Source organism: Arvicola amphibius, chromosome 12 (assembly GCF_903992535.2).
Source record: "Arvicola amphibius chromosome 12, mArvAmp1.2, whole genome shotgun sequence".
NCBI lineage: Eukaryota > Metazoa > Chordata > Mammalia > Rodentia > Cricetidae > Arvicola > Arvicola amphibius.
In genome coordinates, this window is record NC_052058.2 from 26,505,880 (window position 1) to 26,532,802 (window position 26,923).

The 26,923-nt window shown below is 44.1% G+C and overlaps 1 protein-coding gene across 1 annotated transcript in view; it reads left to right on the forward strand.

Annotated features, from left to right (window-relative positions):
- Cacna2d3 (calcium voltage-gated channel auxiliary subunit alpha2delta 3) overlaps positions 1-26,923 on the forward strand; it is an 842,461-nt gene that overhangs the window by 198,933 nt on the left and 616,605 nt on the right. The window contains 1 exon segment of the mRNA XM_038350066.1: positions 785-901. Within this exon segment, the coding sequence (XP_038205994.1) occupies positions 785-901 (117 nt within the window).

Here is a 26,923-nt window from a genome sequence, read left to right on the forward strand (position 1 = left end):
GATGATGAAATCAAGTCCAATCAGCACCCTAGGGCATTCCTTAGATGTGACCAAATTTGATTAGCCAAATTTGATTAGTTCCTTACCTGGGTGATGCTTCAGCTTCTAGTCAGGGCCAATGTAGTGCGATTTCTAATTGGTCTTAATAATAAAAACCCATAGTCAGATATTAGAGAAGCAGAGCAGACAGCCACTAGTTCTTACCTCTATGAAATCCTCCGACTGAATGGTGTATCCTGTCTCTACAAGTCCTCAAACCGAATGCCTTGGGCTCCTGTCTCCTTCCACTTCATATTCCTCTTTGCCTAGCCAATACCTTTCCTGTCTCCACCTCCCTACAGCTAGGATTAAAGACATGTGACTCCCAAGTACTGTGATTAAATGTGTGAGCCACGACTGCCTAGCTGTTTCTCTTTAAGACTGGATCAATCTAGTGTAACCCTGGGTAGCCTTGAACTCATAGAGATCTGTCTGCCTCTGCCTCCCGAATGCTGGGGATTAAAGGTGTGTGCCACCACTGAATAGCCTCTGTGGCTAAGTAGTGGCTAACTCTGCCCTCTGATCTTCAGGCAAACTCTGTTATAGCACAAACAAAATATCACCACAACCAGACTCAATTTTCATGTTTCTCTCTGCTTGATTTTGTAGTTGTGAAATTTATCCTACCATCCCCAACCTCAACAGACATGGTGTTGATAAAGTTTTACTTCTGGATCCATCAGGGGAAATCATGCACGTGGTCCCTTAGAGTCAATTATCTCTAATGTTGCCCCTCTCATTACAGAAATACAAGGAGTATGAGAAAGATGTTGCCATTGAAGAAATTGATGGTCTCCAACTGGTGAAAAAGCTGGCTAAGAACATGGAGGGAATGTTTCACAAGAAGTCCGAGGCAGTGAGGGTAAGTCTGCCAGGGTCTGCACTATGCTGTCCAAAGACACACAGACAGCCAGCTTTTGGGGACTGTCACTGATCAACCGAAACTTGCCAAGTTTGCCCATTGCATGGATGCTCTTATCTGCTCTCCTTTCTTCATTCTGGCGACCACACAAAGCAGTTCTGTATTGTACTCTTCACATACGGGACTCTGAGGCCCGTCTTGATCTTTGGATGTGAGACCTTCAGCACAGGGGCTGCAAAGGATGGGTTCCCAATTCTGATGTGCTCACTAACTTCTCAGGGTTACTCAGGGGGATGCTGTGGTTCACTGGACAGAGAGAGATAAAGCATTGTTAGAAAAATGATTGCCATAGTGTGAAGCTGAAAGAATACCTTGGTTGGCCAGATGAAGTCTAGAAGAAGTTGGATGTTCTTCTGGCATTATTGGACCCTTACTGGGATTACAATGTTTGTATTGATCCAAGAAGCTCACTGAAATTTAATATCAGCCGTATGAAGGGAATTGCGGCATATATGGTTTTTGTTGTTTTTATTGCAAGTTGACTTCCTACTTTATTTTTCATTGTTGACCAATTAGGCCATCTTAGGTTCATTTTGGGGGTGTGTGACTAATGTGGTATCCTATATTAAAGCCATATTGATATACGGTTGCAAGGAAAACTGCTACCCAATGGGTCTTTCATTCCTGTGTCTACTTCACTTGATTTTTTAATTTTAATGATCTTCTCCAGTAGCATTTTGTTAGAAACGATCACTCCTTACTTTAACTTTTCTCATGCTGCATTATCAAACCAATTTTCTCAAAGTATTTCTGCCCAAAGTGGATAATCTCACATTTCTGTCTATTAACAATTTCATATTTTTGGGTCTTTGTATGAACATGAGTGAGTTTGATCTGGGTATAAAACCTTACTTGTCACTTAGTAGGCTCTGCTCTTTGGCCAAGAAGTCATTGTGAGCCTTAATTTCTCATCTGCAGAACAGGCCACCCTCAACACCTGAGGAGGAACATGACAAAGCTTGCTCTTGGTGCAGAGCCTGCGGGGAGAGGTGCTCAGTAAATGGAAACCGTGTTGTGAGCCAGCTCACTGATAAAGGCTTCTTGATGGATGCCCCGAAGAGCCTCAAAGGGAGATTATCTTAGATGCCACAAACATGGTGTACCAGTAGTACCGTGGAAGCTGCATGGTGGCCTTTAACCTGTCTGATGTCCCTGCCTTGAAGCATCTGAGAGGAATCTTACAAAAAAGAGTGGGCTCAGGGCATGCATGGTAAGCAAGCCACGCACCACTGAATTACATCCTCAGGCCAGCTTTCGTCTGAGTGTGGCTTATTTTTTCCCTAATGGGTATGGAAGCTTGGTAGCCATTCAGACATCAGAAGTAGACCCCTGAAGTAAGGATACTAATTGAGGGCTAGAGAAATGGCTTGAGAGTTAAGAGTATTTGCTACTCTCGTGGAGGACCCGGGTGTGGTTCTAAACTTCCAGAAGATAGCTCAAAACAGCCTGGACCTTCATTTCCGGAGGATCCCACACTTTGTTCTGAACTACGCAGGCATTATATAGCCATGGTGCACATACATACATGTAGGTAAAACACATAAACACAATAAATATCTTAAAATAATAATAATTTTAAACCATTATGATGAGTTCTTGTTTACAAAATGGATGTTTCTTGGGTAGAACTTTTAGAATATATTGGAAAAAAACAAAGCAAGGTCTACCAGATGCTTTTGTCATCGCTCTGAACAAGTAGCAAGGGAATCTTGAAGGAAGAGCTTGCTTGGCTCCCAGTTTGGAGGGTCCAGTACAGTACAGTGGAGAAGTCTGGCAGCAGATGTGTGGGGTAGCTAGTCAATGGGCACCTGCAGTCAGGAAGGAGAGAACGGGTCAAAGGGCACCTGCAGTCAGGAAGGAGAGAACGGGTCAGTGGGCACCTGCAGTCAGGAAGGGGAGAACAGGTGGGGGAGGGGATTGCTGGTGCTCAGTTTGCTGCTTTGTTTTTATTCAGTCTACGACTGTAGCCCAGAGAATGGTGTCACCTAAACATGGAGGGGGCCCAGAGAATGGTGTCACCTAGATGTGGAGGGGACCCAGAGAATGGTGTCACCTAGACGTGGAGAGGACCCAGAGAATGGTGTCACCTAGGCATGGAGGGGGCCCAGAGAATGGTGTCACCTAGATGTGGAGGGGACCCAGAGAATGGTGTCACCTAGACGTGGAGGGGACCATCCCACTTCAGTAAATCAGTCCTGAAATCTTGTCCCCAACAAGCCCAGATGTTTGTCATTTAGATGATCCTAGATTCTGTCCAAGATGAGAATCAAGACTGACTGTCACACATAGAGAAGGTATCATCTGGAATTTTGACCATGAGACAGAAAACTATGGTTTTGCCTTCTTCTGTTCTTTCTCTATAGTCGATTTCCTTTGTCTGTTCTGTTTATGTGCTTGTATTTTCTTTTCTAATTTGAAAATTAAGGCACCTGTTCTCCCTATAATCCAGCTTTTTATCCTTTCTTTCAACCGTTCCTTGGTAATTTCTCATGTAATTGTGTTTTGTGGTTTCCTTAGGTAGCTGACATGTTTATTAATTGATTCTACTGCTTCTGCTTCTACCTATTTGTACATTTAAGTTGTTTGCAAGTTTTGAAATCAATATTACTGCAGTGAATTTTCATGCATATTAATAATAAATCAAGCAATCTAATGGTGGGCATCCCTTTAAGGATTTTGCCAATATTCACGTATCTTGTCTTTACCATAGCCCGTGATGGAGGTTTTCTTGCCGTATGCAGTTCACAAAGGGGAGACAAAGAGGTAGATGCTGTAGTGGGAAGCGGCGGGCTGTTCCCGCCACCCGCCACCCGGCTAGCTTTACACCGGAAATAATTACACGGAAACTGTATTCTTTTAAAACACTGCCTGGCCCATAGTTTCAGCCTCTTATTGGTTAATTCTCACATCTTCCTTTAACCCATATTTAGTAATCTGGGTAGCACCACGAGGTGTGGCTTACCAGGAGAGATCTTAACCTGCGTCCATCTCGGAGAGGAGCAGCATGGAGACTCACTATGGAGACTGCCTGAAGCGTCTCCCCAACTCTACTTCCTTGTTCCCACAATTCTGTTCTGTCTACTCCACCTACCTAATTTTCTGTCTCTTAAAGGGCCAAGGAATTTATTAATTAACCAATGAAAGAAACATAGACAGATAACTCTCCTCCATCAGATGCTATGTATTCTCTGCAGTCCCATTGAATTTGGGGCTCCAGGTCACCAGAGCCCACATTTTTCATCACCTCTATATACCTGGTGTCCTAGACAACATACTATATTCTTAATAGGAAGTTCCAAACCTGAAGGCATCTAAAATGTTCTGAACCTACTTTAAAGTTATTTGTGTTTAAAATTTTTTTTCTGTTTTTTTAAGGTTATGTTAGTTCACAACTCCTCCAAGAGGTGTATGTGTACTGTTTTTCTGAGTTATCCTTGCATATATTCATATACTCACAATATATTTTTATTATATATGTTATTGTTTTTATTTTGTCATTTTACTTTTTAATATTCCAGTTTTATATTCTGTGTATGTGTGTGTATGTATGTTTGTGGGGGAACACATGTGGCACCGTGTTCATGTGGAGGTTAGAGGTCAACTTGCAGCAGTCAGTTCTCTCTTGGGTCCTAGGGGTCAAATTCAGGTGGCCAGGCCTGAGAACATGTGCCTTTATCTGCTGAGCTATCTTTCCCAAGGGTTGTTTCTGGTTTTGTTATTTGGTTATTATTATATTTTGGAGGCTAGGTCTCTCTGTGCATTCCAGACTCCCCTGCAGGCCCTGAACTCAAGTGGTGCCCTGCCCCAGGCTCCCAAGTTCTGGGATCACATGTGTGTTGGGGGATATTGTTTTCAGGTATGTTACTTTTGTTTATGATGCATTTGTTTAACTCTGTGAAGCTGTGTTACTGTGCCCGTCTAAAACACCTGATGGCCTAATAAAGAGCTGAACAGCCAATAGCAAGGGAGGAACAAGGATAGGCGGGCCTGGCAGACAGAGTATAATTCGTAGATGCATCTGGGAGGAAAGAGAACAAGATGCAAGAGAACAAGGAGAGGAGGGCATGGGGCCATCGGCCCAGCCCCCCCAACCAGTCATGAAGTAAGAAGAAAAGAAAGGTATACAGAAATAGAAAGATAAAAGCCCAGAGGCAAAAGGGAGTCAGGATAATTTAAGTTAAAAAAAAAAAAAAAAGCTGGCAAGAAACAAGCCAAGCTAGGGCTGGGTATTCATAACTAAGAATAAGGCTCCGTGTGTGTTTTATTGGGGAGGTGGGTGGTAGGGCCTCCCAAAAAAAATCCAAAACATTAAAACAAAGCAACACAGGTGTGCAACCACACCTGGCCCTGTTTTCAACACTAGTGGCAGCGTTTATCAGTCCGAGTGAGGAAAAGACTGTTTTCATTTGCATCTCTTGGCATATCATGAGTTTTAGGGAAGAAAAGAATATAAATAGCCATTCATTCTGTCTGTGCCCTTGATAGACACGAGAGGCCTGGTGTCTGTTGGGGCACTTGAGGGCCTGCACACGTAGGGTGCTCCCTGTCGGAAGCACCGTATCCAGGACTCTGATCCTTTGCGGTGCGTGCAGCCTGGGCTGTAGACTTACTAACCGGGATCTCTGTCCTGCTCCAAGATGGGAAGCTGGGGAGGACAGCTGAGCAGTCCCCAGGGATCACTTTTCCTTGCATACCTCCCTGGAGCCGTGCGGAGTGTATGCTTCCGGGTTAACTGAGCGCAGGACGCACCTGGCCGGGTGCCAGGCGATGATACCATTTAGGTTTGTGTCAGTGCCAGGAGTTATCATTGTTCTAGAAATGAGCAAGAGATGGAACTGTGTGAGGTCACTTGCCTAGGTCAGACTCCAGGGACCAGTGAGTTTAGGTTTTGCATCTTCAAGGAAAGAGTACAGCTGTGTTGCACGTCCCTGCCTAGTCTAACAACTGACAAACAGCACCGTGCATATCCACACACCTCTGGGTAAGGCTCCTCCATTCTGTGAGCATGCGACAGAAGGAGTTCTAGTGCTGCCGGAAGCACCTGGGTGAAGACAGGAGGAAGCAGGAAATGGCTTCAGCCTCTCGGTGTTGCCTATTTTGAAACAATTTTGCCTTAAATTAGTGACATAAAAAATATCTGATATGGCTGATGCTGTTTCTTTGAGAAGAAAAAAAGAAATTGCCCTGTTTGAATAGAAGTGTTCTCCGGATAAGGTCAGCCCGCACACTCTGAAATGTGCGTTTCAGTATTTTAAAACACACACATACAGACCCAGTGTGGACAGACTGGATGTTGCTGCATCTTGGAAATCGCACCCAGCCTTCTGTGGTTCTTCTCACCCCTAGACCTTTTATTTTTATCGTGCTGCTGATCCCGGATTACCTGCCTCCAAGGCGGTGTTTTCCCACTAACTTTTAGCTTCCTGTGGTTTTATCTGGAGATTGGTCCAGACCCCCTTGTGATCCATGCATCCCTGTTGGCAGCAGTTAAAGTCAAGGAAGTCGTGACTGGGATTCTTCATATTATAAAGACACCTTGCGTCCCCAGCAGGAGGCTACTTCTTGGGGTCTAAGCATTGGAGGAGCCAAAGACCTCAAGTTTGTATTGGAGCCACCCTTTCTAGTACGTCGCTGGTATGACTGAATCTGAAGGGAGTTTGTTCCTTTGCCAGAAATCTCACCACGTGGCACAAATCTATAATAAAAAATACCCATAATCAGGTATTAGGGGGTGAAAGCTAAAAGATCAGAGAACCAGAGCAGCCAGCCACTAGAGTTCTTACCTCTATCAAATCTTCAGAGTGAAGGAGGCAAAATCCTGTCTCACAAACCCTCAGACTGAATGCTCTCAGTTCCTCTTTTCTCCAGCCTTATATTCCTCATTCCTCCAGCCATATCAGTCCCATAGCGATGGGATTAAAGGCTTGGATCCCAAGTGTTGGGATCACCTTTGTGTGAGCTGTTTCTCTTTTAGACTGAGTCAATATCGTGTAGTCTTGGTAGCCTTGAACTCACAGAGATCCATCTGCCACTGCCTCCTGTGTGCAGGGATTCAAGGTGTGTGCCATCACTACCTGGCCTCTATGGCTAGTGTGACTAGCTCCGCACTGTGTTCTTCAGGCAAGCTTTGTTACAGCACAAACAAAATGTAACCAGAGACAATGGGCCAGGAACAGAACAGGTGTTAGGACTGTCATTTACCCCAGTGCCCCTGCCATACCTCCAGTAATTTACATCAAATCGGAGTCCTGAGGTCCTCCATTCATGCTTCATGTTGCCCTGTGCTTATTTGTCTGATGTCACTCATCATTGTGATTTAAGAGCACATACAAGGAAAACCTTGCTTGCAAACAACACGGAATATTAAAACTACCACTGGCATGTGGAGTACCTTAAACTGTCTGTAGTCGTAGACGGCCTTTGGCCTTTGTAGGTAGATTCCACGAGCCCTGGGGAGACTGGACTCCAGTAACCCTGCCCTTTAACCCACACACCACCTGTCATCTCCGAGCTGTTGAACACTGTTATTCTTTTTCTGTTTCCCTGGCTTGATTTCATCAATCTCCTCCATCACTGCCCAGTGATTAACGGAATCAGAGTGATTTTATCATGCTCGGGCCCGATTTGAATTCTTCTCCACTATGCAATTACCCTATCATAGAAAGGCCTATTTTTCTGCCAGTCAGATGTCTGAGGTAAATGTGAAACCTAAAGTGGGCTGCCCATTAAATAACCTCTGTCATACGGCTGGTAATGGACTACACGCAACTTTGTTTTTTGGACTGGCAAATTATAAATAACCTTAGCCTCCATAATTGCCATTAACATAATGGTGCCGCCATCATGACAGCTCTTCGTAACTCTATTTTCTAGCACATTTTAATGCCATGGGTAGTTTGAATAATTTTTGTAAATCCACTCAAAGGTTAGCTCCGGGTTGTTTGAAGGAACAAGGCTGCCTCTTGCTTTTGTGCATAGAAGTTACATGCACGTTGTTATTTCTCCATTTTTTCCATTCAGATATGTGTATATATACTCCCCAGCCTTCAATGGATGCTGCTGAGTGGCTTATATCAAGTTTCCGCTTCCTTTAAATGGTCAAGAAGTGGAATCAATTTGCTTTTAGTTCATCAGCATCTCAAGGAGTCTTTCCAAATGCTGGATTTAGCAGAAATAAATGCATCTGTCTCCCGCAAGTGACACACTCCCACTGGGCCATTCTAAGTGACACCTGTACTGCTTGCCTATGACAGAAGTCAGAACTTATTTGAGACATTTACAGAAGGCAAATTTGTCATGGCTCCTCTAGCTGCTGAGCAGCTCGTGGGGGGGAAGTGCCCTGTTTTGAGGGGAGGAAGAAAGCAATGGATAAGATTTTACCTGGTCTTGGTTATGTTGGCAGGCAACCTCCAGCCTTCGTCTTTCAGACCCTGCCTTTCACTGAGAGCAACCAAAACTGTCAATCATCTAGAGGCATCTGCTCTAGCTCCAGGGAACTCTGAGTAGGCAGAGCCACTGTGGAGCATTTGTGATTCTTAGGCACACCCTCATTTCTGAAATGAGGCATCTGCAGAGTGGCTTTTCCCCTGGGTCATACGGAGACTCTGCCTTTACCTTCTAGATCTGGGCTGACTTGCAGCCTTCTCCCCCCATTTTCTCAGAAGTCCTGGTTTCTACAAAAAGTGGGGTTGACTTTATGCTTCTTCCGATAGAGTGTAGACACCCAGAAACTTAATCACATCCCTGGGAGAGGGTGTGGATGTGGGAAAATGCAGTGCCCAATTGGTAGCCCATAGAAGCAGAACATAAGGATTTCATTTATTATTGAGATAATCTCAAATACCTGATAGTGAATGCCAATGAAGACTGGCAAGAGACATAGCAAGCAAGTTTCAACTATACTCATGGCATGAAGAGTTTGTTGTTTTCATACCTTTGGAGGAGATATTTAATAAATTCCCCAAACCACTCAGTAGCTCATTGCTGCAAATAAACCTAATCCTCTTGCTTTCTGATTTCCATTGGTAAAATGAGAAATTGGGCACTTGAAAGGTGTTTTGCTTAAAAACATACACGCTCTTCTCGGAAGAACTAAAGGAGACTAGACTTTGTGTTCAGGTCTCCTTCCTCCAGCTCCCCGCTGTTCATTGTGGAACTGACTCCTATTATAGCGGTGCAGTGGAAAGTAATTGCTCTTGTACAGTAATTCAATTTCAATGCATTCACGCATCAGTTCCCTGATAGGAGCTTATCCGGAGAAGCCTCGGACCTGAAAGCTTTTTATCTAGAAATTCCACATGCCATGAGTCGCCTTTCCTAGGTAACAGATATCAGTATTTGCATTTAATAAACATTTACCTTCTCAGAAAAATAGATTTCTTTCCCTTCCAGAAGAGATTTGTGCCAGTCTTCCAAGAAGCCAGAGGGTACTATTAAAGGAACTTTCTTTAGCCATTTCCTGACCAACGCGTGACTACATAGGTACGATCATAAAACGCATCTACATTGCTATGTAAATATACACTCCACAGCACACAGGATGCTGAAGATAGCTAAGGCAGACTCTAGCCGCAGCAGGAGCCAGGAGTGGTTAATTTCTATGGGCTAGAATGAATACTTCTGACTTCAGAATTCATCCTTGCAGATGCTGAGAACTGTGGATAAGACACGGGTTCCAAAAGCTGTCCATTAAGTTGGGAATGAAATGTACAACTTTGTTAATAATTTCTAAATAGTTTCAGTAGAAGGCCACACATTTTAGAATATCTGAGCAGTACAGGCTGGACACAATTGGTAAAACTGAGGGAAGCAAAGAAGGAAAGAAAGGAGGGAAGGAGGCAAGGAGGGAAGGAGGGAGGATGGAAGGAGGGAAGGAAACACAAAGTTGGGTGCCCAGGAAAGCAAGTTGTGTCTAGGATCAGTTGGGGGAGAGAATGAATGTAATCAAAACACATACACAATTGTCAAACAGCTAATAAAAATTAAATTTAGAAATTAGTAAATTGAAAAGCACAGGAAGGAAAATGCTGATAAGCATTCCTGCTTCCCCTTTGTAGATGTCAAGTCCCCAGAATCTGGACTCGTCAGATACGGCTGCAGCACTGTCAGGCCCCGCCAATGGATATAGCTGAACTTAAGCTAATTTTATGCGAGCACTGTTTGTTTGTTTGTTCATTTATTTATTTATTTATTTGAGACCAGGTTTCTCTGTAGTTTTGGAGCCTATCCTGGAACTAGCTCTCGTAGACCAGGCTGGCCTCAAACTCATGAATATCCACCTTCCTCTGCCTCCCGAGTGCTGGGATTAAAGGTGTGCACTACCACTGCCTGGCCGCATTTGTTTATTTTATTTTATTTTATTAAATTCTTTTCATTGATATTTATTGAGCTCTACATTTTTCTCTGCTCCCCTCCCTGCCTCTTCTCTCCCCTCCCTTCAACCATCCCACAAGGTCCCCATGCTCCCAATTTACTCAGGAGAACTTGTCTTTTTCTACTTTCTACTTCCCATGTAGATATGTAAGTCTCTCTTAGTGTCCTCATTTTTGTCTAAGTTCTCTGGGATTGCAGTTTATGGTCTGGATTACTTCGCTTTATGTTTAAAAACCACCTATGAGTGAGTACATGTGATAATTGTCTTTCTGTGTCTGGGTTACCTCACTCAAAACAATGTTTTCTAGCTCCATCCATTTTCCTGCAAAATTCAAGATGCCATTATTTTTTTTCTGCTGTGTAGTACGCCACTGTGTAAATGTACCATGTTTTCCTTATCCATTCTTCGGTCAAGGGGCATTTAGGTTGTTTCCAGGTTCTGGCTATGACAAACAAAGCTGCTGTGAACATAGTTGAGCACATGTCCTTGTGGCATGATTGAGCATCCTTTGGATATATACCCAAAAGTGGTATTACTGGGTCTTGAGGAAGGTTGTTTCCTAATTTTCTGAGAAATCGCCACACTGACATCCAAAGGGGTTTTACCAGCTTGCATTCCCACCAGCAATGCAGAAGTGTTCCCTTTACCCTACAACCTCTCCAGCATAAGCTGTCATCAGTGTTTTTGATCTTGGCTATTCTTACAGGTGTAAGATGGAATCTCAGAGTTGTTTTGATTTGCATTTCCCTGATGACTAAGGATGTTGAACATTTCCTTAAGTGTCTTTCAGCCATTTTAGATTCCCCTGTTGAGAGTTCTCTGTTTAGGTCTATACTCCATTTTTTTAAATTGGATTATGTGTTCTTTTGGTGTCCAATTTCTTGAGTTCTTTGTATATTTTGGAGATCAGACCTCTGTCTGATGTGGGGTTAGTGAAACCTTTTTCCATTCTGTAGACTGTCATTTTGTCTTGTTGAGTGTGTCCTTTGCTTTAGAGAAGCTTTTCAGATTCAGGAGGTCCCATTTATTAATTGTTTTTCTCAGTGTCTGTGCTGCTATGGTTATATTTAGGAAGTGGTTCCCTGTGCCAATGTGTTCAAGTGTACTTCCCACTTTCTCTTCTATAAGGTTCAGTGTGGCTGGCTTTATGTTGAGGTCTTTGATCCATTTGGACTTGAGTTTTGTGCATGGTGATAGATATGGATCTATTTTCATTCTTTTGCATGTTGATATCCAGTTATGCCAGCACCACTTGTTAAATACGCTTTCTTTTTTCCATATGATATTTTTTGCTTCCTTGTCAAAAATCAGGTGTTTGAAGATGAGTGGATTGATATCCAGGTCTTCTATTCCATTCCGTTAGTCCTCCTGTCTGTTCTTATGCCAATACCAGGCTGTTTTCAGTACTGTAGCTCTGTACTAGAGTTTGAAGTCAGGAATTGCGATGCCTCCAGAAGTTCTTTTATTGTACAGGATTGTTTTGGCTATCCTGTGTTTTTGCTTTTTTATATGAAGTTGAGTACCATTCTTTCGAAGTCTTTGAAGAACTTTGCTGGAATTTTGATGGGCATTGCACTGAATCTGTAGATTGCTCTTGGTAAGATTGCCATTTTTTACTACGTTAATTCTGCCTACCTGAGCGCATGGAAGATCTTTCCACTTTCTGGTGTCTTCTTCAATTTCTTCAGAGATTTAAAGTTCTTGTGATACAAGTCTTCCACTTGTTTGGTTAGAGTTATTCCGAGATATTTTATGCTATTTGTGGCTATTGTGAAGGGTGTTGATTCTCTGATTTCTTCCCCAGCCCTTTTATCATCTGTGTACAGGAGGGCTACTGATTTGTTTGAGTTAATCTTGTATCCTGCTACATTGCTGAAAGTGTTTATAAGTTGTAGAACTTTCTTGGTAGAATTTTTGGGATCTCTTATGTAAACTATATCATCAGCAAACAGTGAGAGCTTGACTTCTTTTCCAATTTGTATCCCCTTTGTGGAGTATAGGTTTTCAAAGTATGACCTAATGATTCTCTGTATTTCCCCCATGTCTGTTGTTATGTTCCCCTTTTAATTTCTGATTTTGTTAATTTGGATATTCTCTCTCTGACTTTTGGTTAGTGTGGATAAAGTTTTGTCTATTTTGTTGATTTTCTCAAAGAACCAGCTCTTTGTCTCATTGATTCTTTGTATTGTTTCCTTTGTTTCTATTTTGTTGATTTCAGCTCTCACTTTGATTATTCCCTGCTGTCTAGTTCTTCTTTTTGTTCTAAAGTTTTCAAATTTTCTGTTAATTCAACAGTATGGGATTTTTCCAGCTTCTTTATGTAGGCGTTTAGGGCTCTGTTTCTGTAAATCCCGGTCTGGATTCCCCTCCTGCAGAAGTCCCTGGCTTGGAGTTGAACCTGTTCTGGTGGAGATCGCTGACTCTGAGTCAGGTCGCTGGCTCAATCCTGGTCCTCCAGTGTCTCGGGACTGGGTTGGCTTTTGGGACTGGATTTCCTCCTGGCTTCTGTTCCCAGTGGAGCTTGTTTCCTCAGACCCTCTCTGTCCTAGGTAGCTCCACTTGTTTATTTTATAAGCCAACTATAAGCCAATTCGAATTGAACCCTTCCAGGGGAGACTTTATAATGTGGACATACCACATAATATATACATAAGTGTAATGTACAGAACAATAAGCCAATTTGCTATGAATTTCATGTTAAAGCTTAGTCATAAAACACAGAAAAAATTTAAATAAGTGTAAATTTAAATTAGTAACAGAGTAAAATAGATTAAAACCACTAGTCTGTCTGGTTAAACTCTAAAACGTTTTGTTGTTGCTGTTGTCAGTTTTGCTTAGATTTTAAAATGTGAATTGTGGCTGGGCACGGTGGCACATGCCTTTACTCTCAGCACTTGGGAGGCAGATTTCTGTGAAGAGCAGAGAAAGCCCCAAGTGAATGTGTAAGCAGTCATAACAGTTCTTTTTTAGACTGACAGCTCCTGAATAATGACATGGAAACTTTTTATTAATTATGAAAACTTGGCCTCAGTTTAGGCTTGTGCCCAACTAGCTCTTAAAACTTAAGTTAACCAATTTATAGTAATCTACATTCTGTCATGTGACTCATTACCCCGCCTTAGTGCTGTATGTCCAACTTCTTCTGAGTTTGGGCTCAGAATTCCTATCTCTCCCTGGAAGTCCCGCCTATCCTCTTCTGCCTAGCTATTGGCTACTCAGCTCTTTATTAAGCCAATCAGAAGGTGCCTAAGGCAGGTAAAGGAGGACAGAGACACATCTTCATACAATGTACAAAAATAGTATCCCAACAAGCAGTGGTGACATCCTGAGTGAAGACCTATTATTGATAATGTCCAGTGCTTCAGATTCGTGGGAATTAGGAAAGCCTTCCTACGGCACATGTGCTGGTGTTGACAGAGTGTACAGGAAATATCTACCACAGCTTCTTCTCTTGGATCTTAAAAGCCTGAGTCTACTCTCCAACAGACATCTATTTAAAAAACTAATTGCCTCTCCCAGCTGTGCTGCATGTAATGAATTCTAGGATGTGTACAGTGGATGCTGATCTGCCAAATCAAGAACAGCCTTCCCCATCCCAGCTTTGTGTATGTTCCTCCGCAATCCCTTCATCTTCTTGTCATTTCAGTCCGGTTTCCAGGACCAAGCCCTTCCTAGGTGCAGAAGGTCTCTGAGTTCTAGGCCAGCCTGGTATACATAGTGTTTTTCAGGCCAGGCAGGGCTGCATAATGAGACTCTGTATCAAAATAAATAGGTAAATAAATAAGCAAGTAAATAAATAAAATTCTCCTGTTTTCTTTTTATTATTTCAAAACAAGCTTGATAATTAGATTTTAAGATTGTCTTTTAGGCAAAATGGGCTTGAGATAACAACTTTACTGATTTTCTTACATGAAGCAAGAGGAAAGCAAAAACCTCCAAATCTAAACCCAGACAACTAGTTGAAAGAAAGAAACCTGAATATTGTAGCCTGAAACAAGAATGTTAGATCAGATGCAGATGAACAGACCAGCATATTTATAGTATATAATATTTATAAGAAAGCAGACTGCTCTCAGCAAAAACAAGGCAAACAATTCACATCTCTATGTGTTTGAGATGTAAAGAGTGACCCAATGAAAGACAAAAAGAACCAAAGGTCAAACTACTTACCCAGATTAGATTAATTTCTTCCCTAATTTTAGGAGCAAGGCTGCATGAGAAAGGGACACCTTTAGGAATTAAAATTTCTAATAAAAGCCAGAAAATCTTGTCAGTGGAGTCCTCTGACATCCCTCCGCAAATCCCAGGGAGGGAACCTCAAACACGGCTTTCTGCTCAGTTTTTGCCCAGTGAGTGTAGATAGTGCCGGGATTATGTCTCCCACTAGGGCTCGTCTTAAAAGAGGCAACAACCATGGTTTCTTTGGAAACAATTTGCTTCACTTGGGGTTTCTGGGAAAGAGAGTAGATGGAAAGTATGGTAGACGAGGAGGAAGAAGCCAGGTCAGAGGACAGGAGAGACTAAGAGGGGAGGACATTTGTTTAAGTTTAGTAAAAATTCCCGTGCTTGGGAGGCAGAGAAGGAAGGATCACTGGAGCTCACCGACCAGCTAGTCTAACCTAATTGCTGAGGTTTAGGTCAACAAGAGGCTCTATCCCAAAGAAAGTAAATGCTGTTCTTGAGGGCCACTCCTGAGATATTCTCTGGCCTATACACACACACACACACACACACACACACACACCCATTCATAAAATGAAACAAATAATTTGAGAATGTCAAATAGTCCTTATTTTATTTTCTTCCTTTTTTTTCGGTTTTTCGAGACAGGGTTTCTCTGCAGCTTTTTTAGAGCCTGTCGTGGAACTAGCTCTTGTAGACCAGGCTGGCCTTGAACTCACAGAGATCCACCTGCCTCTACCTCCCGAGTGCTGGGATTAAAGGCGTGCGCCACCACCGCCCGGCAAGTCCTTATTTTAAAAGCACTAGAATGTTCTGTTAATATTACTATCAAATATAAAAACAGCTGAAATACTAAATGGTACTTTTCCCCTTATTATATCCTTCTATTTTGAATTTCTCTCTTCCGTTTTCACATCTTTTTTTTTCTGAGAATGACAACCTTCTGTGCTAACTGACAGGAATGGTGTTTTGTGTCAGGCTTATATACTTCTTGTGGGTACAGGTTCCTTGACCCCACCACAAGGTTAGTTCCTCCCATTGTATCTTGGAATTTGAGACATAGAGTGACTATTTTATGTCTGTCTTTGTGGTTGAGCCAGTAATTTCCATGTAACCCAAGAATGGCCTTTGTTGTCTTGAAGCTCTCTGTGAGACAGTTGAACACTCTAGAGGCTGTTCCTTGATTCCTCTCCCATCTTGAGCTGCAGGGCCAAAGGCGCCTTTTTGTTGGTGCTTGGATGATCAGGTACTTGTTCAATTTTTAAACTAAAAATGAGCAAGATGTAACAGGATAGACACAGAAAACACGATTATCTATTTGAGGAAAGGCAAGAGAAATGACTGAGTGTTCTAAGACATATACTCTGACTGGAAATTCCAAAACCACTACCATTCTCTGGGGAAAAAAATCAGAAAATAATCAACAACCATCCCAGAATAAAACAGCTGACCATGGTACAATGTAAATGGGTTATCTGGGCCCCAGAAAGAGCTCAACAAAATCCACACAAGGAAGCAGGGGTGCTTGGGCACAGAAGCCTGTGCTGGTACTTGACACTACTCTTGCTTTTCTTTATTGTATTGTTCAAGGCTTACCCTTGGATCTCCATGTTGAATGCCAAAGTCTTGACACAAAACACAGTTATTAGAGGGAATAAGAGCTCACTTATTATAAACCAGATATGAATGATGGTGGTCCAGGAACATGGATTTAGGTTGCTCCAAATAATATACTCTAGCATAGAAGCAGTTACATGACCACTTATTGTCACAGAAGGAAGAAAGTTTCTAAATAATGAATTTACCTGATGCATTTATGGTAGCATCAGGCAGGTGGGCCCTGTTTGGCCAATGGAGCTCTACCGTAAGGCTCAGATGCTCTTGTCTGAAGGCATTCCTAGCTTTGGGCTTGACGGAAGGTAGTGATCAGTTAAGTTGCACCTTCCAAAGGGTTTAACTGCTAGTTGAAAGGCTGTGGAGACAGACAGTAGGTAGGTGAAGTAGCTTTTAAGGGGATTAAAGATAGTCTAAGGGGATTGTGGCTCTGGATCTGGGTAGTTTCACAATCACAAAGTCATCTCCACAGTCCTGAAGCTTGAAGCTGTCAGTCAGTCTCGTAGAAACGTTAATGTATGTGTGGGCTTTTTTGCCCACCTGGGAATTTCTGTTTCCAACGTGTTTAATGCCAAGCAGTTGGAAGCCAACATTTAAGAACAATATATATTGTAAACATTTTTACATGATGACAAACATAGGTTTCTCTTAGCTTTCATAACTGTAGAGTAATGCACTTCCTGGTGTTATAGCCAAGCAGTTCTATAGATGAATACTGAAGCTGAGTGTAGTCATTTTCCTCTTATTAGCAATAACATAGTATCCGCTCCTGTAAAGAAATTTGGTCATGTACTTGATGCAAAGTCAAAGCTTTGGGCCTGTGTTGTGGCGTTGCTGCTGTAGGGTTGGTGAGACAGTTTTTGCTCCATCCTCCTTCAATGGCAATTAGTAGTCTTTTGGCTTTGGTCATCCTATGGGCAGGAGGTGATGATTCATGTCCTCTGTGTCCTTTCCTCAGTGTTGGTAGGTCTCTTCTGGCTTCCTATTGGGGTGTGAAGCAAATTACATCAAATCAGAGAGTACTGGCTTGAGTGTGTCCCTAACCAAGGAATAGCCTCACCCTCTAATAGGGAGGTCTGATTGACATGTTTGGGCATCCTCCCCTTCTTTTTGTCTTCCTAGGGTATACTAGGTTTCCTGTGTGTGGGTGTCAGCTGTTTGGATGAGTTCTGGGCACCCCAGCTTCTGAGTACTGTCATAATCCCAGTGTTTCTGACCCGTCTCCTGGAGGAGAAAGCGCCTGTCCCAGCCGCCCCTTCCTGTGAAAAGCTCCACTTTCTGTTGTGTCTTTTGGACATGTAGACTGAGCCCCCAGCTCACCTTGGCCCACTCTTTCTGAAGGTGTGGTAGATGGTCATTAACCATCCATCTTTATTGGCTGCTTTTTTCTTCACCATTTTTGCTGATTGCCTGTTATGCACGTTAATGCTGCTGTGTGTTTCCTAGATGCAAGCTTACCTCCATTCTGGTGTTGAGCGCTTTGTCAGGACCTACAGAGTGCTCACCAAAGCTTCGCTAATTGACTCCTAGATCCACTCTGGGGTCAAGATTAACCAAAACCTGAGGGATAACTCTCTCTTTTGGCCAGAAAAATCTGGAGTAAAGAGAAATAACTTAGCTGAACTGCAGAAAAGCTTTGGGGCCTTCATGACTCCTTGCTTCATGAACGAGCCACCTGCAAACCACCCATGCCAAACTGTGACCTGCTTAAACTAGCTATGAACATGGCCCAGGCTCCCCCAGTTGGGCCTCTCCTGAAGTAGGTGAGTGGAAGGGGCAGAGGTCAGGCCAGGTCTACCGCTCTGATGTTAAAGATTTCCGTAGAGAGAGCTGAGGAAAGATAGCTTCTCTCTCTCTCTCTCTCTCTCTCTCTCTCTCTCTCTCTCTCTCTCTCTCTCTCTTCCTCCCTTCTTTTCTTCCTCCCTCCCTCCCTTCCTTCCCTCTTTTTTCCTTTTACCCTCTTTCCTTCTTTCTTTTCCCCTTTCTTTCCTACCCCCTTCACAGACATACATGAGGAGAGAGAGAGAGAGAGAGAGAGAGAGAGAGAGAGAGAGAGAGAGAGAGAGAGAGGAGAGAGAGTGTGTCTTGGGAGGACTTCACTCCACAGAGGAGCTCATGTGTGCCTCCAGATGCAGCCCCAGACGTTTCCCCTGTGCCTGTCCAGGGCCATGGGCTGGGTGGTGGAATCTGGCTGGATACCCATGAGTTTTGTGATCACTTCTTCACATGCAGCAGGTGCTGGACATGGATGGCTCACTATCTGTGAAGTACAACAAGCTGGCTTCTAAGCCTGTGCAAGAGCTTTTCTTAAACTTGGTGGCTGCTCCCTGAGAGGTCAGAGAGGGGAGTTTTAGCACAATCCCACCAGTTCCTATCAAACATTCCCGTCTGGTCCTGGCAATGGAGCAGCTGAATCAAAGCAACATCTAAAGTCCTTGCTCTAAGTCATTACCGTGCCATCGTCACCATCATTGCCAGCGTCAGGATGTGTGGAGAGTTCCACGTGTTCTACTCCAGTGCTTATATTTCAGTCCCCTACAGGTACCAAGAGGTTGTCAGGGAAGCACGACACCATGTTTCCTTTGTACCCGTGACCTTGAGACAGGAGTTTGGTGAGTGTCCAAATGGGCCATGCTGATGGGGTGAGCACCCCATGCTGGAGAATGCTTTGCTCCAGGCGTGAGTGAGGGTGAAGATCCACAGCATTTCCCATGAGTTCTCAGCCATTTTCTCTGCCCTGGAGGATCTACTGCTTCTGGGCACCTGTGGCCATGGATCGCCAACCCCATAGGAAATTACAACAGTGTTTTCTGCCATTAGCCAAAGTGCACTTCCATCCCTCCAGGAAGTTTCGAGAGAGACTGTGTGATAACCCTACGCATGTTCCTGGGCCAGCTGGTTCCTCGTGTTTAGGACCTCGGGGCTGCTCTGAGGGTGGAGTGCGTGCTTAGCGCTTCAGCTCAACCTGTGCAGGTGGGCTGGGCTGGCAGGGGAAGGCAGGGCCACACAAAGATGCCCGCTCCCATTTGCTGTTCTCAAAGGATAATGTTGTTCCAACACACTGGGCTAGGTAGGAAATAATGTCACTTAATTTATACTCAGCCACAGTGAAAGAAATCTTAAAAGGTTTGTGGGTGGTAGGAAATTACAGCGAATTACTGACATGTCACCATCAAAAGATTCAAATGACAAAATAAAACCATAATAATTGTGGTAATAATAATAACAATAATAAAAGACCACTGGTTCTGCCTGTATACATTACTAACAACAGATCACAGTTTCCAGCAACATTTTGAATGTGCATCCACTTTGTGCAGTCGGGGATTGTTGGTGGCATCGGTAGCAGCTTTTTGGTCGTTACTCAGTTTCCCCTACGGAGAACAGGAACAGCTGGGCCTGCAAACAGTGGAATTATTTACGCTTTCTAAATTAGGTTAGGAGGGGAAAATGAAAAGGTAGTTAGGGATTCGTTGGTGTTTCATTTACACGGCATTCAGCAGACAGATGACAGCCCTCGCTAGCAATCAGAGTCTTTGTTCACAGTCAGCTAGGAGGTCGTTTGCTGCACATCCCTGGTTCGCTGGCTGCCTGAATAGAAGATGTGTACTGCCTTGTACCATCAGGAACAAGTGTGGGGAGATTTCTTTATATGCTTTTTAATTGATTTTCTTCTTTCTGCATAAGTTGGTAAGGATCATCAACTCCTGGGGTGTACTCTGCACACAGTGACTCTCGATCATTTTATCAGGTTCAAAAGGGACAGCTCCAAGAGCCTTCTGGAAGCCTAGTGTGGAGGTGAAATGAGGATCTAGGTCATCAGGGGAGTTGCTCGTGGCCTCCCACACCAGCCAGTGAGATGTCTTCTCACCCACAAGCAGGGGCTGAAGTGTGTCACTCGTGACTGTGCAGATAGAGATCTCAGCATGTCCGCCCAGAAGTGAGTGGACACAGGGCTCTTGCAGAAAGCTGGGAATCTTAAAGAAAAGCAGGGCATGCAAGGATCCTTGTGGCCTCCCTTAGACTGCTGTTGCACCCTAGTCTCCATAGTCACGGTCTAGGGAGGGGATACACAACTTGTGTTTCAGGGAGGGAAATCAGCATCGGCCTCTTGGTTGGTTGTGATCTGGATGATTCTGTTCTAGGGGAGACCCAGTCTTTGCTTGGCAAAGGTGAACGTGTGGTGGATAGTAGAGTCGGTGGCCATTGCTCTGGATCTACCCTTGTGTGTGTGAGCGTCTGTATGTACAAACACATGCAATGGTGAGCCAGTTCATCCTCATGGGAATGCTTTAGTGGAGACAGGGACAGAGAAAGGTGAAACCCTGTCAGAATTCTATGCCTGTGATCTGGCTTGTACAGGCTTTAGGGTAAGAAGGAATTATATATAAAACTAGAAAAGATGTTACTTTTTTTTTTTTGTTTTTTCGAGACAGGGTTTCTCTGTGGCTTTGGAGCCTGACCTGGAACTAGCTCTTGTAGACCAGGCTGGTCTCGAACTCACAGAGATCCGCCTGCCTCTGCCTCTGCCTCCCGAGTGCTGGGATTAAAGGTGTGTGCCACCACCGCCCGGCAAGATGTTACTTTTATGTAGCCACTGAAGTAGTGATATAGATCTGTTTTTATTGTTACAGGAAGCTAGTTCATATAATAAAAAAGATCTTGTCAAAAAAAGCAACATGCATAGTGACCTTAAAAAGTTGTATTTATATAAAGAAATGTAGAAGAATAAATTCCTAAACTGTACAGTTGCTCAAAAGAAAAACATAAAGTAATATAAACATACCCAGATTTAAAGCTTGAGCGATGGAGAGGTGTGGTCATCCAGGGATCTGTTAACATAGATAGGGCTGCAGTCAGAATGGACCACCTAGGTCCATCCATGTGCACTCAGCTCCCAGGCACAGCTATTCCTACTCTGGCCTTCAAGCCACTGAGTTTATAACTTATTCCTTCATCAGTCAGAAATGGCTACAACCTCATCCAGGGAGCACAAACTCTTAAGCAGATAAAGTTTGAAAAAACGTCTCTGCAGGACACGTGACAGCTCTCGTAATTAGCACACCTGCTGTGTCGAAGCTAGCTGGAGGCTTCCTTCCGGTTGTCACCGTAGATATCAGCATTGCTATCACCCTGCTAGTGCTTCTATTGCTGTGTCTGTATGAAATGCCCCCATCGGCTCTTGTGTCCAAACACTTGACCCCCAACTGTTCAGGACAGTTGTGGAACCATTAGAAAGTGGAGCCATGCTGGAGGAAATAGGTCACACTGCACTGGTTCTGAGGTTTTACTTCCTGTCCCAGCTTTCTATGTACATTTTACATCTTGACTGTAGACATAATATGTCCAGGCAGCCGCTGGCTCTGCTACCATGCCTTCCCTACTGTGGCAGACTGTGTCTCCTGGAACCATACACCAGAAGAAAGGCCCTCTTGCCTTGAAGTGCAGATTTTGTCACTTCAAGTGAAGTGACAAAATGACTAGTACCCCTTCTCATTTGCTAAGCTGCTGTGCTATGCCGCACACACACCATGCCACTTAAGTGATGCACCTCTGTGACATGAGATTAAATGGAACCTGGGGAGGATGATGCCAGAATCTCATGCAATACCATAGTTTAAGGTGATACGGGATTTCTCTCGCTCCATCACCCCAGCTCAGACTTGTCTCGAGATTTTCTTCACTTTCAGGAATCCAGCCCTTGTTAAGGCTCTCAGCTGCTGAAAGTCTCCCTTGTCAAGTGGTGTGGTTTTTTTCCCCCAGTCTCCAAGAAGTCCTGATCTAATGAAAATAATTCCCAGTCTGATCTCATTGGTAGAACCAGAAACAAAATAAAACAAGCAATAACCAAAGTGCGAGAGCGACACTGTCCTGTCCTGCTAGCACAGGAGAATGACCAGGGAGGCCGTATCTCTAGGTGGAGGAGGAGAGGGACAATGCTCAGGGGGCTGCATTTGAATATGCAGCACTTATCTCGCTGTGCAGGCAACTTATAGAACAAAATAATTAATCAAACTTCATTCTTGGAAAAGAACATTAAGGCTTCATCAACAACAACACAGAAACCTTGCCGTGACAGGAACGCAACAATAAAGGAGTTATTTTAGCAGAATTAACAGGAAGAAATTAGCCCCGCATATCCTTCCTTTTTATCCCAGTGTGGTGCATTTACATATTTTGAAATTTCACATTTGCATAGTCAATGACTTTAAATTAGACTCTCACATCTCCTCCCTGATGTTTGTCATGTGTATAACTTGTCTTAATAACTGAGTAGTTAGAATTTAAAATAACAGCTATTTAATCATTGCCCCCCACCCCCCTCAACACAGTACCTTGTTATTCTTGCGTTCTTTTAAGCAGCTTCGCTGAGATGTGCTTCACATATGATTGAGACCCATGTGTATCTACTTAGGCTGCTCTGAAACAGATTGGATACATGTGTGAAGCAAGTTCAGGCGCTCTGATTTATCTGCCAGCTGCAGCTGTGAATGGACCGGTTGCGGAACCCTTTGAGCTAATGCCCATCGCGAGTCGGATGAAGTGTGCATTTCTTTAAGAATGCTTGTCATCTCAAGAAGAAGGAATACAAACTCAAGAATGGAGATGCAGCTTATCATTTGTCCCCTCTTTCTGTTCTATGCTGCCTTTCATCTGTCCATCACCTGCATGGAGGTGTGCAGTGCTCACCCACCTGGGACCACCTTTCCTGGTCCACATCACCCACAGGGCAAGCTGTGTGTTATGCCATCCTGGGAGCTCAGGTTACCCACTGTTAGGTCCTTTGGGGGAGTTAAAGGAGGAGAGACTTATCTTTCTAGCTGGTGCCTAAGTAGAGTGAGCTGGAGAGCAAAGATGACGGAGCACCTTCTGGGCTGGCATTATGGCTCAGGGCAGAAGATGTGGAAGGAGAGGGATGGAGAGCGGAATATAGTAAGACGTTGAGAAACGAAGTAGGTGGTGGTGAGGTTGGCATCTAGCAAAACTAGGGCTTCTTGTTGTGAAGTCTGCAAGGAAGAGCTCATGGGGGACAGAAGTGTCTCATTGCTATATTTATTTGAATGCTCCCTCAAACACCTGTCCCATGCCCAGTACACCACAACCCTAACTTGGTGGACAGCATGTGTTCTTGGACAAGTCTTGGCTCCCTTGTGGTTGGCCATTTCTCCTTCCCATCTCACTGATGTACTCTCGGGGCAGAGAACAGGGCTGTGTACCATCCGTCAAGTGTGGTACTCTCCCTGTGCTTGGAAGCAATGCTTGTGACCTGCAGCTCAGTTAGCAGATGGGCCAGTGCAAGACTGTCTTATTTTGGGAACTCTTCCACCCAACAAGGGCATTTAGTGGGTGGAAGGAACATAGTAGGGGCCACCCCAAGAGGGATAGTCACCTGTTAATCCTGCAGCCCCATATTGCACTGGGCCTCAATGCTGAAAGCAATTATGAAGAGAAAGCCTGTAATTTGCTGACTTTCAGTAATAGCTTCTTAAAGCAGGTACTCTTAGTGCATCTCAGCGATCCTAGCAATTTAGAGTCTGGCCTTCAGAAGGAAGTTCTCTTATGGGAGCAGGACCACAGAGCATTTGCCTACGGTGTATCTTCTGCATCTGGGACTTTTAACTGGACAGAGAGCCAGGAAGCCCCGGGTACCCTGACTCATTGCTTCTTTGGGGAACAGTGTGTGTGACAGCTTGGTATCTTGGGGAGTTGGGGATAGCTGCCATTTTTGTGAAGCCTGTAAAATGGACTTCCTGGCATGTGACCAGGTCCCGTTAAAGATAGCGGTAGGTCAGTGTTTGAGTCCAGGCTATGTGCTATCTGTTTGAGATAGAAACAGCCACACAGGTGACCTCAGGACCAACGTGGGAGCAAATGAGGAAGCACGCTGCAGCCTGAGCCTGACGTCTTGACTGTGAGAAGACAGTGGTGAGTGGTGAGTGTGAGAGTCATCAGCAATACGAACGTGGAGCATCCCAGGCCGGAAGGGCTCGCTCTGGTCTCATCTCAGTCGTTTAATATGGAAACTGTCTAGTCTGACCCACTTGAACTTCCTATCCTCCGGTATTGTCAACTGTGATGCAGGTAACAATGCCTAGCCAGTACGAGAACCTTTCTATAGGAAGCTCTGTCTATATTTAGCGCAGTGTCTATATTGTGTAGTGCTAGCCTCCGAGCAAAACGGCTGCCCTTTCACCAAGTCAGCTCTGCTTGCTTGCAAAGGGGGCATCATTCTGGGCTCTCTGGGTATGGACACTCCCGTAGAGAAGGAAGGGCTGGGAGGGGGAGGACCAGTGAACTTTCGCCTAAGTGTCCAGACCCATCTCGCAGCCATTTGTATGCAATCTATCCTAATTGCACATAGCCTCAGTCGTTGCTGGGAGACATGGCAGTAGTTCTCAGTCTGTGGGCTGACTCCTTGATAAACTTCTATCTCCAAAAATATCTACGTTACAATTCATAACAGTAGCAAAATTACACTTACAAAGTAGCCACAAAAATAATGTATGGTTGGGGTCACTACAACATAAGGAACTGTATTAAAGTGTCTCAGCATTAGGAAGGCTGAGAACCACTGGTCTAGATTAAGAAGCCTGGGAAAGGTTTGTGGAAATGAATTTTGTCTATGGGACTTTGGGAAGGCCATCGTGCATTCTGGGTAAAGACTTTCCAGGGTGTCCAATTTCAGGTCACCAATGCCCTGTAGGTAAGCCTAATCACCACATTTGTTCCAAGAGTGAGCTCTGGTGGACTCCAGCCTTGGTTTGTTATTGGGATCTTATGCGAGAGGGATTGTTTGTGTGTCTTCCAGGGAAAGAAATTCTATTTTATTTTATTTTTTTATGTGTGTGGTTGACTACAGTCTATAACAACATGGAACATGGAGACCTAAAAGAGAGAAATTTGAAGACTGCAAATTAAGGTAGGAGAGGGAAATGGTGACTATCCTTTCATGATCAGTGAGTAGGAGTGCACAGATGTTCTTCTTGTTGGACATGACCATTGCTGGCTTGAAGCCGAGAAGCTCTGATCACCCATAGGAGAACCTAATGAGAATGAACACATTAGCATTTGTCTCCCTGGTCAAGTTGGACTAATCCAAAGGTTTCCATGAGCTCTTCAGTGCAGGCTCCTTCCTTCTCTGACATCCAGATACCACTGCATAGGAGGGAAACAGCAGACTAGGGTAGGACCATTCATCATTTAGATGCCAGTAAGTTGTTCTATGGTCATCCCAATAGCATAGCTGCCCATGACTCACTCATGCTCTTGTAAGTAGCCTCCTCAACACTCATTGGTTTACCAGGTTTCATTTGAATGAAATCCTTCCTTGGATGTATCAGTGCCCTGCCTGTATGGAATGAACCTCTTTACATCTCCCAAGAAGACCTTCTTCTTCTTACAGCCACACTGTGTGTGTGTTAAATTATCACTGTATCCCATTCATATATTCGGTTCCATGGCATATATCATTTTAGGGAAGTCCCTTAGGGGAAACTTTCATCTCCTCAAAATCCCAGGTGGAGAGCCCCCACTTACCATCTTCTACTTACAAGGAAGCCTCCTGCTTGGCACAAGCTGGCTTCCTCAGGAGCCTGTCAGCAAGCATTGTTCCCAGGGAAAATGGTGGGCAAGTAGTCCAAGTGGAACGTATCTTCATTTTCTGATGCCTGACATTGCCAGACCTCTCATTGTCATTGTCATTGCTTGTCTGAGGAAGGTCAGAACAGGAGATCCAAGAGAGGGTTTAGATGAGGAAACTCACCTGAGCTCAGTAGCCTGGCCTTTCAGCTCAGCAAAAGATTGACAGGGTGGACAGGCAACAGGCCAGGCTTTAGTGTACTCAAGCTAGTGTAGATCCCAGGCTGGCTTCCTGCCCGGTGACTTTAACAGTTACAGATCCATTGTAAACTGCACTCTGTCCTAAGTAGTTATCCATGTTCTTTAGAGCAACTTCCCAAAAGTTATGTGAGGCATTTTAAAGAACTGCAGCAAATGAGCAGGAGCCACTTGCATGACATGATTCAGGACGGTGATCAGAGATTCTTTAGAACCCGCCCCAGGGGAATAGGATGGATTTGGCCATGGGAAGCAGTGAATGACCCATGTCGATCTTGAATAAAATGATACAATGAGATGAAAAGCATTTAAAACACCCATGCATTTTTGTCCATGCCTAGTTATGGACATCCGTCAAGTCCATCTGTTGGGTTGCATGGCAAGAAGGGAGGAGAAAGGGGTTTGTGAGGGGCAGGTCTGCAGGGGGAAATGCCTTGCAACAGAGGGGCCCAGGATGATTATATGTTTTGAATATGAGTTCAGTCATCTTTCTGTGTAAGGAGGCAGAGTGAGAGGCAGATGACAGACAGATGGCCACCCCGGGCGGGCTTCTGTGGTGAAAGATGCTGATGATACGGCAATGTTTGAAGCCTTGTCCTTGGTACAGAGGAAGACTATCACTTATAATTAGCGTTCTTACTAACTTCCTTTGTACTTGGCCTTTTCTTGTGCTCTATTCTCACTGAGCACACGCATTCCTTCTGTCAACCCTTAGGAGGTTAGTAGTTGTTCTTGCTTGCTTTGTGTTGCTAGAACTTAATGCATGAGGCTGGATAGTTTATACAAGACAGACATTTGTTCTTTCATAGGTCTGAAGGTCAGGAGTTCCAAGATCGAGGTCCCGGCAGATGGCAAGAGTCTTTTTTTCTTTTTTTTTTTTTACTGTACCTTCCTTGCAGAACCTGAAAGTCCCCTCATCAAGTGCCTTCCTAAGAACACCAATTCCATGTGCCAGG